Raw genomic sequence first — 16,702 nt, forward strand, 5'->3', positions numbered from 1 at the left:
AATGTTAACATAAGATTTCTCACAAAAAAGAATACTGTAGTCTTTAAAATCTGTCCTTCACAACTGCCTCCTAGTTCACTTTCCTGCTTAGATTCTTAGTGCTGTCAAGGAAGATAAATCTGAATCCTTGAACTAAGTGTTCTAGGCCATTGTTGTTTTTAAATAGCCTTTATTTTCCAGAACAGTTTAAGTTCACAACAAAGTTGAGCAGAAAGAAAACTAGCCATATATATCCATGTTATTTTATGATGCAGTATTTTAGAGAACAGAAAATATAACAAAAGGACTATATATTTATCAAAGAAACAGAAAATAGAGAAAAGGACAAAAATAAATTGATTAACCACATTTTCCTAGCACTCAAGGAAAACTGCTGTTAGAACTTTATTCTTCAGGATCTTTTTCTGTGTTTATGTAAGCATAGGTATATTTATCAAAGACTGATGTCATGCCGTACATAGTATCACTTGGCATTTTTTAGTTAACAATCCCTTCTCACTAGACTCTTGATAGTTTTAATGAATACTCTCTAAAAACCAGGCCTCAGGAGTGTCCACTCTATATAAAAATCCTGATTGAACTCTTACAACACTGTTATGGGACAAACATTGTTGCTCCTGTTTTATAGAAGAGGCACAGACAGGTTCTATACCTTGTTCAAGCTTACATACATTACATGGTGAGAAGTAGACTGTGGGCCCAGCCGGTCAGTCAGAAGACAGAGAACTGATTTGTAGGCCTTTCTCTCCTTTCTGTGTCCTTAGTCTTTCTTCCTTGGCCTCATTCCGTCTTTAACTTCTTACTTTTACTGATACCTTACCAGGGAGTTAACTTGTTAAAGAATCACTTAATAAAAATTTAGATTTGTTCCTTTCCTGAAGTATTTTAATGTACATTTTAATAGTAGGTCATCTCTACCTGATATAATAAAACATTAGGCTGGACCCCATTTTCCTCCCTCCATTTTTAGACACTTCCCTTAAGGTGTCCAGAAGTGTACCTTTTGTAGACTCTTCCATCAGACTTATGCCTCAGTGAACACATGAAGGTGTGACACCCTCTTATCCAGCTTTGACTTCTGACACATCAGAAGTGAGCAAAACCAGAAATGGGGCTGAGTGGATCAGTGTTCCTTCACCTTGTGAAGGTGCATTACCCTAGCCATATTTTAAGTGTATAGATGCATGGTTCACACCTATAATTTTTAGAGCATTTTAAAGTGGAGTCAGAACTTTGAAAGTCTCTTGGAGATGATCTAGTCCAGCGGGGTTTGAACTCCAGATGGGAATGCCTCTTTGGTTCTAACTCTGCTCCTCCACAATTGCCTACAATGTCCCATTTGTTTTACACTTCGGCTTCTATATAATATTTCATGTGAATAAAGGATTCCATGGCTACCAAAAAAGGTAGTTTGACAATTATTTGAGTAGCTGTGACTTAGCAGCAGCAGCAGGAAAGGGACTTGCTTAGGGCCACAGAGCAGAACTGTGTCTACTGACCACCCACATCATGTGTCAAACTTCCCGCTTCACTGTGCAATTATTTTAAAGATATTAATATGTGTATGGGTTTATTGTTGCCTTTCTGGAGTGCTTGTAGTGAGGAACTTAGTAAATTAGTAAAAATTAGCTTTTAAAAAAGTGAACTGTGTACTTAAGATTCTTTTCCTTTGATTTGAGCTCTGTTCTACTTTTCTGACTCTCATCATAATTATGTGATAAGCTGTTTTTGAGCACCTATCTTATGCCTAGCTTAGTGGCAGATGCTTGATAATATATAGAGAGAGTATATATGTAGCATAATGATAATAGGTACAGTTTATTGACCATTTACTATGTATCAGCTATTGTTTTGGGTACCCTACATACTGTATTGTATTTGCACTTTACAGTAGCTCTACAGGGCAGATAACATCCCCATTTACAAGAAGTGACAAATCTGAAGTCAAACAACTAGTAAGTGACAGCACTAGTATTCAAACCCAGATCTTCTGTATCTAAGCTCATTCCAGTGTATCATGATGCCTCTCATTTCCTCCCAATGCAGCATTAATTTTAACTTACTAACAAATTAAGTGTAAGTATATACTTATTTAATTAATACTTAATTAATACAAATTAAATATTAAGTATATATTCATTTAGTTTAGGCTTTCCAAAGACAGCAGATGGAAAGGTGGTGTAGGAAGGGATTTGGCAGAGGGGTAAAATGTCCCCTTACCTTGGGATAAGCAGAGAGCTTCCTACAGGAAATAGAACTGGAGTTGGCTCTTTTCAGAGTGGATAGAATAGACAGATGGAGGATGCCTAGAGGGAGACTTAGCGACAGGAAAGAGTCTCTCTCAGACAGGTGAGTTCCAATAGCCAATATTGGAAAGCTATTATATATATAGGGGACTTCATGGTAAACAAATTAAATATACACATTTATGTCAGGCTCTAATGAAATGCTACTAATAAAGACAAAATAATTTAAAATTATAAACACACAAAGATGAAAACAGAAGAGACAAGAGCAGGTAATAGAGTCAACAGCATTTTAGAAAATCACAAGCAGATAAATGATAAGCTGTGAGGAGGCAGAATGGAGAAAACCAAAACCTAAAGCCTTCAAGAAGCAATGTAGTTCAAGCCATAAAACTCCAGAGTAACTTATTTCACTAGCATAGTACCCTCTAGGTCTATCCATGTTGTTGCAAATAGCAGGATTTCGTTCTCTTTGATGGCTCAGTAATATTCCAGTGTATGTGTGTGCATGCATACATACACCCCACCTCTTTTTTTATCCATTTATCTACTGACAGGTACTAGCTTGCTTCCATATTGTGGCTATTGTGAATAATGCAGCAATGAACATAGGGGTGCATCCTCCAATCCTCAGCAAGTCCTACCAGTATACAGACTATCTGATCAGCATTTTAAAGTTTCATTCATAAAGAAGAATTGGCAACCAAAGATTACTGGACATTAAAGAAAGCCTGTAATTTTTTTTTAAGGCTGAAACAAAAACAAAAAAGAAAAAAATCCATAAGTAACAGAAAATGAAGATAGAGGAGACAGAAAATAAAAATAATAATAATGATAATAGAAAACAATCAAAATTAGAGGATAAGAGTTTTCATATTGAAAGGACTCACTAGCAAGGAAAACAAAAGCAAAATAAACAAATGGGACTATATCAGACTGAAAATATTTTGCACAACAAAGGAAACTAGGAACAAAATGAAAAGACTACCTACTGAATGGGAGAAGATATTTGTAAGTGATATATCTGAAAAGGAGTTAATATCCAAAATATAAAGAACTCAGGCAACTCAACATCAATAAAACAGCCAGCCCAATTAAAAAATGGACAGAGGACCTGAATAGATATTTTTCCAAAGAAGACACAGAGATGACCAATGGATACATGAAAAAATGTTCAACATCAAAAAAATGTTCAACATCATTAATCACCGGGGAAATGCAAATCAAAACTACAGTGACCTCACATCTGTCAGAATGACTGTTATGAAAAAGACAAGAAATAACAAGTGTTGACAAGAATGTGGAGAAAAGGGAACACTTGTGCACTGTTGGTATTTTTCCAAAGAAACCAAAAACACTAATTTGAAAAGACAAATACACCCCTATTGCTGCATTATTCACGATATCCATGATATGGAAGCAACCTAAGTGCCCATCAGTAGATAAATGGATGAAGATGATGTGGGGCATACATGTGCACGCACACACATACACTGGAACATTATTTAACCATTAAAGAGAACAAAATCTTGCCATTTGCAACAACATGGATATATCTAGAGGATATTATGCTATAAAGTGAAATAAATCAGAGAAAGATGCTATATGATTTCACTTATACATGCAATTAAAAAACTGGAAATAGAACTGCCATACAACCCAGCAATCCCACTGCAGGGCATACACACTGAGGAAACCAGAATTGAAAGAGACACGTGTACCCCAGTGTTCATCGCAGCACTGTTTATAATAGCCAGGACATGGAAGCAACCTAGATGTCCATCTGCAGACGAATGGATAAGCTGTGGTACATATACACAATGGAGTATTACTCAGCCATTAAAAAGAATACATTTGAATCAGTTCTGATGAGGTGGATGAAACTGGAGCCTATTATACAGAGTGAAGTAAGCCAGAAAGAAAAACACCAATACAGTATACTAACGCATATATATGGAATTTAGAAAGATGGTAATGATAACCCTGTATGCGAGATAGCAAAAGAGACACAGATGCATAGAACAGTCTTTTGGACTCTGTGGGGGAGGGGGAGGGTGGGATGATTTGGGAGAATGGCATTGAAACATGTATATTAGCATACGTGAAACGAATCGCCAGTCCAGGTTCGATGCATGATACAGGATGCTCGGGGCCGGCGCACTGGAATGACCCAGAGGGATGGGATGAGGAGGGAGGTGAGAGGGGGGTTCAAGATGGGGAACACATGTACACCTGGGGCGGATTCATGTCAATGTATGGCAAAATCAATACAATATTGTAAAGTAATTAGCCTCCAATTAAAATTTTAAAAATAAAAAACAAAACAAATGAAGAAGCATAACAAAACAGAAATAAGAATCATAGCTACAAACAGGAGGTTGCCAGAGGAAGGTCAGTAAATGGGGGATGAGTGAAATAGGTGAGAGTAATGAAGAGATACAAACTTTCAATTACAAAACAGATGAGCCACAGGGATGAAATGTACAGTGTGGGAAATATAGTCAATAATAATGTAATATCTCTGTTTGGTGACAGATGGTAGCTATATTTATTGTGGTGATCATTTTGTAATGTATGGAAATAATCAAATCACTGTGTTTTGTACCAGGAACTGACATAGTGTTTTAGGTCAGTTTTACTTCAAAAATAAACTCATAGAAAGAGAGATCAGATTTCTGGTTACTAGAGGTGGGGGTGAGTTGGGGTGGTGGGAGTGGATTAGATGAAAGTGGTCAAAAGGTAGAAACGTCCAGTTATAAGACAAAGAACTGCTAGGGATGTATTGTATACCATGATTAATATATTAACACTGCTGTATGTTATATATGTTATATATGAAAATTAAGAGAGTAAATTTTAAGAGCTCCCATTACAAGGAAAAGATATTTTTTTTTCTTTAATTTTGTGTCTATATGAGATGATGGATGTTCTCTAAACTTACTGTGGTATTCATTTCATGATGTATATAAGTCAAATCACTATGCTGCACACCTTTAACTTATACAGAATTATATGTCAATTATTTCTCAATAAAGCTGGAAGGAAATAAGAACAAAGGACTCACTAAATTCAGACCAAAACAGTAAATGATAAAAGACCCAAACAAAAGCTTATCATTGTGAAATTTCTGAATACTGACATTAAAGAATGAAATCCTAAAGAGAGAAGAATCACTTCACACACATGGATCAGGAATCAGAATGTTATCAGGTTTCTCAATTGCTATATGCAAAATTAGATGACAGTGAAACAACATTCCAAAGGAAAAATCATTACAGCCTTGAATTTTATACCCAAGCAAACTATCATTCAAGTATGAGAATGGAATTAAAGATATTTTTAAATATTCAAAGTGTTAAAAAAGATACCTCTCATGTGACCCTTTTCCAGAAAGCCATTATAGAATCAGTTTAGTTCAGTCACTCAGTCGTGCCCCACTGTTTGCAAGCCCATGGACTGCAGCATGCCAGACTTCCCTGTCTGTCACCAACTCCCGGAGCTTGCTCAAACTCATGTCCATCGAGTTGGTGATGCCATCCAACCATCTCATCCTCTATTGTCCCCTTCTTCTGCCTTCATTCCTTCCCAGCATCAGGGTATTTTCCTATGAGTCAGTTCTTCGCATCAAGTGGCCAAAGTGTTGGAGTTTCAGCTTCAGCATCAGTCCTTCCAGTGAACATTCAGAACTGATTTCCTTTGGGATTGACTGGTTTCATCTCCTTACAGTCCAGTTCAGTCACTCAGTCATGTCCGACTCTTTGCGACCCCATGAAGCACAGCATGCCAGGCCTCCCTGTCCATCACCAACCCCCGGAGTCCACCCAAAACCATGTCCATTGAGTTGGTGATGCCATCCAACCATCTCATCCTCTGTCATCCCCTTCTCCTCCTGCCCTCAGTCTTTCCCAGCATCAGGGTCTTTTCAAATGAGTCCAGGGGACTCTCTAGAGTCTTCTCCAACACCACAGTTCAAAAGCATCAATTCTTCACACTCAGCTTTCTTTATAGTCCAACTCTTACATCCATACATGACTACGGGAAAAACCATAGCTTTGACTAAAGAGACCTTTGTCAGCAGAGTAATGTCTCTGCTTTTTAATATGCTGACTAGGTTATTATATTCTAGAGAATATATATATTCTCTGTTATAGAATATGCTCCTGCAAAATGAGGCAATAAATCAAGGAACATGTGATGAGATCTAGGAAACAACAGCCTCAACACAATTACAGTCAGCCCTCTGTATCCACTGACGTAAAACCTGGGTATGGGGTATGGAGGGTTGAATGTTCACTGTACATACAACACCATTTTAGATGAGGGACTTGAACATCTGCAGTGTTTGGTATCTGCAGGGGCTCCTGGAGCCAGTCCCTTTGGGATATAGAGGGGTGACTGGAAGCAGAATTTCTATGTGAAAGAAAGTTCTAAATAGGTAATAAGAGAACCAGCCTAGAGAACCAACTGTTCAGATTGGGGTAGAGAGAAGGTACTGCAGGAAATAATCTCCAAGGGATGGGGTATGGGCTTGATAGGTTGTTATATGGTGTCTTTATTAACCAGATTGGAAGGATTTAAGGTTTTGTCCTAATTGGGGGAGGATCTAATGATAAGTACATGGGTACTCAACGAGTGGGGTAAATGGCAATTATCATTTCAGGAAAAACAAACTTAAGGCAAAAAAGGAATAGTATATATGACTTATATGGCTTACAGCGAACAGTATTTTTGTAGGTGTAAGGTAAATACTAAATATTGATTTAACAAAAAATGTTACATTCCAAAATAAGTGAATATCTTAAGAGAATGAGGAAAAGTGTATTTGAGAGAATGGATAGTTAAATCCTCATATTCTTTAATAAAAAGTAGGTAATGTGTGGGTAAGGAGATAAAATGTATTAAGAAAATAATAAAAAGGGCTAAATTCTCATTTTGCATAACAGGAACATAGTTGATGATGTCTGAATGAGAGGGAAGGAATAAGAAATCATTAGTATAAGTGTATTTAGAAATATGAAGGTAAAGGAAAAAAACAACTAAAAGTGGTCAGTACTGAAGAGCAAAGAACTGTTGCTTTTTCATTATAAGCCTTTTAGTAGTTTAGACTTAAAACATTATATGTACTTTAAATTTTTTACATACACACACACATACACACACACACACAGACTTTGGCCACCTGATGCAAAGAGCCAACTCACTGGAAGAGATCCTGATGCTGGGAAAGATTGAGGGCAAGAGGAGAAGGGGGCAACAGAGGATGAGATGGTTGGATGCCATCACTGACTCAGAGACCATGAGTTTGAGCAAGCTTAAGAAAGAGAAGGACAGGGAAGCCTGGCATGCTACAGTTCATGGGGTTGCAAAGAGACAGACATGACTTGGAGACTGAACAACATATATGTACTATGTGGGAATTTCTATTTTAGTTCTATATGTTGGAGACTGAAAGGGTGACATGACAAAGGATTCAGAGTTGTTACTGAGAGGTTCTAGCCTTGGCTTTGTCCCTTATCAGCTCTGAGACCTTGGGCAGGACACTTGCCCTGTTGAGTCTTAGTTTCTTCATTTATGAAAAAATGAAGGATGGAAAAGATGATCTCCATAATCTTTTTAAAGCTATGATATCCCAAGATTCTATGATAAAAATAATGCTAGGCAGCAAAGGAGGAGTTAAGATTTGGGTGGAGGCTTGAAATTCCCACATTTTCCTTTTTTAGTCGAAATCAGACTTGGAGAGAAATTTTCATTGTGGTCTCTGAAAAGAATTCAACACCCACCTTCCATTGTTGAGCCTGGGGCAGGCGGTTGACTACATACTGGCTCAGGGACACATAGCTTAGTGTTATTTTAGTATGGGGTGGTTTTACTTTTTTGATATTTAATATTTTTCAGTATGAATCACAGGTGAAATTTCCATGCCATGTGTAAACAATTTCACTTTTTTATTGAAACAATGAATTCAGGAATGTCATATTGGGATGTCAGCCATTTTGCTTTTATCAGTGTATGGAAAAAAATGCTTTTATATTAATATAAGAAATGATGTCATATAATATGGAGGAGATCTTATAATTCAAGGTCAGCAAATCTCAGGAGGTGATTTAGGTCACCAAGCTAGATTTGGAAAAGGAAAAGAATATTTTCCCTTTGTCTTCTCAAGGTTTGGGGTTTTGTTTTTTTCTAACCAATTTTCCTCTCAGACTTTGGGGTAGCTGGTCGAGTAGCATGATTGTGAAAAGGAGGCTCTGACTAATAATATCTTTGCCATTGAAACGTGTGGCTCTGGAGAATTCCTTCTTCTTTCCGAGCTTCAGTTTTCCCATCTGCACAAGAAAAGGGTTAACAAGATACCTTTAACGTTCTGTTTCTTCCTTCTTATTTTGTATGTATGTTCCGACCGTTAAAGAGACCTGATTAGGTTTGGGGTTTTTCTTTGAAAGTTCAGTGTAGTGAGAGTGAACTCTTTGTTAAATGTCACTCACTCCCACTTAAGTGAAGTCAATAGAGTACTAGATACAAACAAAAGAAAACTTACTTTGATTTTTTGTTGATAGTAGTTTTATTTTTTTTAAAAGGGGAAAATATTTAAAGTTTAACTTAGCCACTTTTAAATTAGGTGCTGGAAAAGCAAAACTTTAAGGCGGATGACCCCTCATACATGTACATCAGTACGCAGTTTACAAAGTCCTTTCTTCATATATATTATGTCATTTGAAAAATGCATTTCTACAGGGCTGTGTTGTACATTTACTGTGTATTTGACATCATGTGTGTGTGTATGAATATGCACATTATACTTAACCTTGGATCTTTATTATGCTTAGTGAGGAAGCAAATAATCTTAGAGACAACGTGAGAGGAGGCAGAAACAGATGAAAACCATTTAGTAGGTTACCCAAGACACTTAGAAGGGCACTGAGTTGTAGAAAACCAGCCTCCAGCAGAAATAAGTAAAACTAAGAGCAGATCTTAGCCACAGGCCATAGCAACTCTGTTCTCTGATCCTAGAGAAAAAGGAAAGCTAGAAGCACAAGAGAAATAACATAAAGCACAGCCTCTGTCAAAAATGACTTGCTCTTTGTTTAATAAGCATGAAATGAGCACTAGCGCTGTGTCAGATGCTTGGGCGTCAGAGACTCATACAACATGAACCTTATTCTTGATTCTACAAAGGGAAGAGTCAGTGAAAGAAGGGCTGAATGTGCTCAGTGTGTAATCCCAGCCTTCAGTACCTAAAATGAAATACTGGCTTTATGGTATATGTCCCTGGGGTTGATGTTAGCAAACTCTACAGGGGTCTTGGAGATAATCCTGATTCCATATAGTTAGTCATTCTTAGTCTTCTCTCACTTTAGGAGGCAAAGGAGCAGGAAGTAAGCAGACTACCTTTAAACACCATCCAGAAAGAGTGGCTGGGATGGTGTTGGGATCATACAGTCACATTTCCTCATTAGAGTTTAAAGCAGTGGGGAGGGGGACAACTTTAGTGGGTCATGTTTGGGAAGCATTGCCTAGTATCTGCCAGAATTTAATTCTGTCTTTCCATCTTTGTAGCTAAGATATCAACATGGACTGGGGACACCAGACTTGAGGCAAACCCTTCCTAACCTGAAAAACTTCATGGAGCACGGACTAATGGTCAGGTGGTAAGTACCCTTCTCTGCCATACCCAGAAACCTCAATGTGGATAGTGATCTGGAGGAACTTGCCTGACTTCTGCTCCACACCTGCCTTCTGGGTTTCCTTCTGTAATGAGATACCTGAAGAAAAGAAAAGGCAGCCATCATACCTGTATAGGTCTAAGTCTAGTCTGGTTCAGCACCCATGGGAGTGGGGTGGGTTCAAGGAGGTATTGTTTAGACATGGGAAGGTTGGCTGGGTGAGGAATTCTTGAATGCATGGTTGAGGCAGAGGCTGGAGGACAGCCATTTGATTTGTAAACGGGGGACATGGAACCCCCAGGACTTTTCCAAAGGACAAGCAAAGGACAGTAAAAAAACATCAGGATCAGTGGTTGAGAATAAAGGGAAGAAAGCACACAGGAACAGGTCAGACTGTCTGGATGTGCTTTGAGACCAGGAGGAACAGACATGCTGGAGTGTTTCTCACATGTGATGTCAGTGCCTGTTGAAACCATAAGGGCAAGCTGCTGCCCTTGTCAGGATGGACATGACCCTCTTCAAAAGACAAGGGGAAAGGGCCCATCTGATGCAAAGAAGACGTTAGATAATTGAATAAAAGGAAAGCTCTAGTCATGTAGTAATTCGAACCCTTGGATGATGGTCAATAACTTACAAAATTATGTGTATTCAGATCAGGCCTTTAGAGTTAGACAGCTGAGAACAGCATGGTTTGTTCTAAGGAGCACTGGCTTCCGAGTCCCAGATCTTTTTCTCATTTGCTATGTGAATTTTGTTGTTGTTTTAAGTTTAGAGATTCCATCATTCGTGGCAAATTGTTCAACATTTATCACAGTGTTCAGTCGCTCAGTTGCATCCGACTCTTTGCAACCCCATGGACTGCAGCACTCCAGGCCTCCCTGTCCATTGCCAACTCCCAGTGTTTACTCAAACTCATGTCCATTGAGTCAGTGATGCCATCCAACCATCTCATCCTCTGTTGTCCCCTTCTCCTCTTGCCTTCAACCTTTCCCAGCATCAGGGTCTTTTCAAATGAGTCAGTTCTTCGCATCAGGTGGCCACAGTGTTGGAGTTTCACCTTCACCATCAGTCCTCTCAATGAATATTCAGGACTGATTTCCTTTAGGATGGACTGGTTGGATCTCCTTGCAGTCCAAGGGACTCTCAAGAGACAGTTCAGAAGCATCAAATTTTCGGCACTCAGCATTCTTTATAGTCCAACTCTCAAATCCACACATGACTCCTGGAAAAATCATAGCTTTGACTAGACGGACCTTTGTCAGCAAAGTAATGTCTCTGCTTTTTAATATGCTGTCTAGGTTGGTCATAACTTTTCTTCAAAGGAGCAAGCGTCTTTTAATTTCATGACTGCAGTCACCATCTGCAGTGATTTTGGAGCCCAAAAAAGTAAAAGTCTGTCACTGTTTCCACTGTTTCCCATCTATTTGCCATGAAGTGATGGGACCAGATGCCATGATCATAGTTTTCTGAATGTTGAGCTTTAAGCCAACTTTTTCACTTTCCTCTTTCACCTCCATCAAGAGGCTGTTTAGTTCTTCTTTGCTTTCTGCCATACAGTCATGTCATCTGCATATGTGAGGTTATTTATATTTCTCCTGGCAATCTTGATTCCAGCTTGTGCTTCCTCCAGCCCAGCGTTTCTCATGATGTACTCTGCATATAAGTTAAATAAGCAGGGTATAGCCTTGACATAGTTCTTTCCCAATTGGGAACCAGTCTTTTGTTTCGTGTCCATTTCTGTTGCTTCCTGGCCTGCATACAGATTTCTCAAGAGGCAGGTCAGGTGGTCCGGTATTTCTGTCTCTTTCAGAATTTTCCACAGTTTATTGTGATCCACACAGTCAAAGGCTTTGGCATAGTCAATAAAGCATAAGTATACTTTTTTTTTTTTAGAACTCTCTTGCTTTTTTGATGATCCGGCAGATGTTGGCAATTTGATCTCTGGTTCCTCTGCCTTTTCTAAAACCAGCTTGAACATCTGGAAATTCACAGTTCATATACCGTTGAAGTCTGGCTTGGAGAATTTTGAGCATTACTTTGCTAGCGTGTGAGATGAGTACAATTGTGCGGTAGTTTGAGCATTTTTTGACATTGCCTTTCTTTGGGATTGGAATGAAAACTGACCTTTTCCAGTCCTGTGGCCACTGCTGTTTTCCAAATTTGCTGGCATATTGAGTGCAGCACTTTCACACCATCATCTTTTAGGAATTGAAATAGCTCAACTGGAATTCCATTACCTCCACTAGCTTTGTTCATAGTCATGCTTCCTAAGGCCCGCTTGACTTTGCATTCCAGGATGTCTGGCTCTAGGTGGGTGATCACACCACTGTGATTATCTTGGTCATGAAGATCTTTTTTGTATAGTTCTTCAGTGTATTCTTGCCACCTCTTCTTAATATCTTCTGCTTCTGTTAGGTCCCTACCATTTCTGTCCTTTATTGAGCCCATCTTTGCATGAAATGTTCCCTTGGTATCTCTAATTTTCTTGAAGAGATCTCTAGTCTTTCCCATTCTATTGTTTTCCTCTCTTTCTTTGCATTGATCATTTAGGAAGACTTTCTTATCTCTCCTTGCTATTCTTTGGAACTCTGCATTCAAATGGGTATATCTTTCCTTTTCTCCTTTGCCTTTCGCTTCTCTTCTAGTCACAGCTCTTTGTAAGGCCTCCTCAGACAGCCATTATTCCTTTTTGCATTTCTTTTTCTTGGGAATGGTCTTGATACCTGCCTCCTGTACAATGTCACAACCTGTTTTTAAAAACCTCAGATACATCCATTATCCATGTAACCTTGTCACTTTAATTTTCTGATTTGCTGTCTGAATTTAAACTCCTACTTCTCTAAAATGTAATTTCCTCTGTAATCCATGCTCATCTCACTGGTTTATGGTGAGGATGAAATGAGATGGGAGGTGGAAAAATAATTTGTGAGGAGGAAAGTACAAGAATAGTTTCATTTTCTTCTGTGCCATCAGGATAGGCCTTGAGGATAATAAAGTGACATCTGTGATTTACCATCACTTTGTTTTTTTTATTTTTGTCTCGTGATCTTCAAAAATATGGATGTCTGACTTTAGACAAGACTTCAGTTAAGCAAATACACAATTGTTTAAAGAATTCTACTCAGAATATCAAAATCATCATAAAAAGTTCATGTTGACATAGACCTGAGGAATGAAGGCTAGGAACTAAGTTTTAATGTAAAATAATAATTATTTTATCATCATTATTATTACTGTTACTTTATAATATTTTTCGCCACATCAGGTGGCATGTGGAAGCTCAGTTCCCCAACGAGAGATCAGACCTGTACCCACTGCATTTGAAGCACAGTCTTAACCCCTGGACCGCTGGGAAATCCCCACTATTACTTTAAAAGGGAGCTGGCAAACACGTATTTAACACTGTCAGTGTTCAGTTCCATGATAGGTACTCTGGAGGTAACAGTAAGTATGAGGCTGAAGCCCTACCTTCAAGGGATTTGTGATCTGGTTGGAAACAAGATACATAAATCATGAAAGGTTTTATAACACAAATGGTAAATTAAAATAATCAAAAAGAGAGGCACCTCACTGCACCACCTGATCAGCCAACTAAAATAAATGTTGCTCAGTACAGACGGCAGATTGTCTCAGTATCATTTATTGAAGAGTCTTTATCTTTTATCCACTGTTGATAATCAGTCTGTTTCATATATCAAGTTAACTTACACATGGATCTGTTTCCAGGTTCCTTATTCTGTTTCATTGTTTTGTAGTCCATCTATAGGCTAGTACCATATTTTTAATTAATATAAGGTGTAATTTCTGTAAGTCTTACTGAGGTTTAAGCATCTCTCTTCCTCCTAACATTTGGAACCACTTGAGAGAGGAGATATGAGACAGACTAACAGAAATCACAATGTCAGTTTTATTACTGATAAAGCCACTTGGAAAATGCAGCTTTAGATGTATTATAAAAGTGCTTGCAAAGACATCACTCAAAATTAAACCTACTCTTGCAATCAGGATGTGAACTGGAGAACCCCAGGCTTCCCTGCCAGCAACCAGCCCTTAACTATACTGTCCGGTGACTCCTGCAGAAACCCAGATGGGACTAAGCCAAGAATGAATACCCAGGTTTTATCTTTCCCTCTAAAGTCACCAATCAGAAAAGGCCCCCTTCCCCTAAGAGCAAGTGGGAGGATGGAGAGAGGCCAAGAGTGTTACTCTTAAATCATATTCCTTCAAAGCAAGGGAAAAGGAAAATTTTCCCAACTTTCTTGATATCTGTTCTGGTGAGGCTCCTACTTATGGTCCTTCTTCAAATCTCTTTTGGCTTTTCTTGATTTATTAATTGTATTTGAGTGATTTGACAGCTTTATGATATTGAGTCTTTCTGTGAACATGGTATCTCTTTATAGGTTTTGTTTTTTTAAACATACCTTAGTGAAGTGTTAAAACTTTCTTCATAAAGGCCTTACACATCTTTAATTATATACTTAGTCCTTGATAGCTTACCATTTTGGTTGCTGTTATAAATTTTTTATTATAGCATCCAGCTTCTTTGTGGCTAGTATAAAGGAACACCACTGATTTTGTATTTTGGAGAATGTATCCAGCAACCTTACTAAACGTTAATTACAAGTAGTTTATCTTAGATTCTTTTGAGTTTTTCTGTGTATACAATCATTTTTTTGAATGATGGTGTTATTTCTTCCTCTTTTTACAATTTTTATTACTTTTGTTCTCATGTTCTATGGAAGAGGAGCAACAGTAGTGGATATTAATGATATAGTAATATAATAGCAGTAGTCTTATTCCTGACTTTAAAGAGAATGCTTCTTTTCACCATTAACTATTCTATTACAGGTTTGGATAGATATTCTTTATTAGCAAAAGGAAGTTTCTTTCTATTTCCAGCTAAGAGTTGTTTTTCTTGAAATTATGAATGTGTGCATTTTGAATTTTATTAAATGCTTATTATGTTTATTGAGGTAATACTATATTCTTCTTTACTGTGTTAATAACTAATAACATATTTTCTGTTGTTAAACCATCTTTGCCACCTGGGATATACTCTACTTGATTGTGATGTATTATTTTTTGTATAGTATTGGATTTCATTTGCTAATTTTTTAAATTGACTATTGAAGTATAGTTGATTTACCATGTATTAATTTCTTCTTTACAGGAGAGTGATTCAGTCATATATATATATATTCTTTCTCATATCCATTCCAGTATGGTTTGTTACCGGATGCTAAGTGTAGTTCCCTTTGCTATGAGTAGGACCCTGTTGTCTGTCCATTCTACATATAATACATACAGCGGACATGAGTTGAACAAACACTGGGAGTACTGAAGGACGGGGAGCCTGGTGTGCTGTATGTAGTCCACGGGGTCACAGAGAGTTGGACACGACTAAGCAACTGAAAAGCAAGATGTATAATAGTTTGCATCTGCTAATCCCAAACTCCCAATCCATCCATCTCTCACCCCCTGTGCTCCTTGGCAACCACAAGTTTGTTCTCTGTGTCTGTAAGTCTCTTTTTGTTTTTTAGATAAGTTCGTTTGTGTCATATTCAAATTCCATGTATAAGTGATCTCGTATGGTATTTGTCTTCTAATTCTAGGTCTATCCATGTTGCTGCAAATGGCATTATTTCATTCTTTTTATGGCTGCATAGTATTCCATTACACACACACACGCATGCACTTTTTTGTTTTATTGAAGTATAGTTGATTTGGGCTTCCTTTGGTGGCTCGTACTAAAGAATCGCCTGCAATGCAGGAGACCCAGGTTTGATCCCTGGGTTGGGAAGATCTCCTGGAGAAGGGATTGGCAGCCCACTCCAGTATTCTTGCCTGGAGAATTCCATGGACAGAGGAGCCTGGCTGGCTACAGTCCATGGGGTCGCAAAGAGTCGGACACGACTGAGTGACTCACACTAACTAATAGTTGATTTACAATGTTGTGTTAGTTTCAGGTGTAGCATAGTAATTCAGTTATACATATACTCCTTCTTTTTCAGATTCCTTCCCATATAGATTATTACAGAATATTGAATAGAGTTCCTTGTGCAATGCAGCAGGTCCTTGTTGGTTATGTTTTTATTTACAGTGTGAATATTAATCCCAAGCCCCTAATTTATCCCTCTGTTCCACATTTCCCCTTTGATAACCATAAGTTTGTTTTTGAAATCTGTGAGTCTTTCTGTTTTGTAAATAAGTACTTTTATATCATTTTAATTAGATTCCATGATTTGCTAATATTTTTAGAATATCTACTATTGTAAACTGAGATGAGGCTAGCCTATATACAATAATCTTTGTCTGATTTTGGTAACCAGATTATAACAGCCTCGTAAAATAAACTGAGGCTCTTTCACCCTTCTTTTCTACTCTCCTTTTCCATTCTCTGGAACAGTTCATGTACAACAGGAATTGTCTATCATGAAGGTCTGGAAAACCTAGTGGTTTTCGTTTTTTGAGGGGGAAAGAAGAGGTTTTTAGCTACTAATTTAATTTCTATGATGATTATGGGTCTATTTATGTTCTATTTTTTCCAGTTCCTCCTTAAATCACTCCAGTGTGATTTCCAGTTCTCTCAATGTACTGGAATTCCTCTTATCTAGGTAGGTGCCTGAAACTCAAATGTTGCCAAAGCTAGCGGTCACTTTTTCATCCTTAGCCTCGTCTGTATTCAGTGACGTTTGGCCTTGCTGGCCATTCCTGCCTTCTTGATGCATCTTCCTTTCCTGGCCTCCAGCACTATCTTCCCTGGTTTTCCTCCTCTCAGCTGCTCTTTTCTGC

At 38.1% G+C, this 16,702-nt stretch overlaps 1 protein-coding gene across 3 annotated transcripts in view; it reads left to right on the plus strand.

Annotated features, from left to right (window-relative positions):
* The window catches only part of UVRAG (UV radiation resistance associated), a 323,717-nt gene that overhangs the window by 284,110 nt on the left and 22,905 nt on the right, over window positions 1-16,702 (plus strand). For all 3 annotated transcript variants that reach the window (XM_055423714.2, XM_055423715.2, XM_088843195.1), the window contains one exon: window positions 9,804-9,895. In XM_055423714.2, the coding sequence (XP_055279689.2) occupies window positions 9,804-9,895 (92 nt within the window). The remainder of the gene's footprint in view (window positions 1-9,803; window positions 9,896-16,702) is intronic.

Source organism: Moschus berezovskii, chromosome 14, assembly GCF_049115385.1.
Source record: "Moschus berezovskii isolate FMDL1 chromosome 14, NW_MosBer_1.0, whole genome shotgun sequence".
Taxonomy (NCBI): Eukaryota; Metazoa; Chordata; class Mammalia; order Artiodactyla; family Moschidae; genus Moschus; species Moschus berezovskii.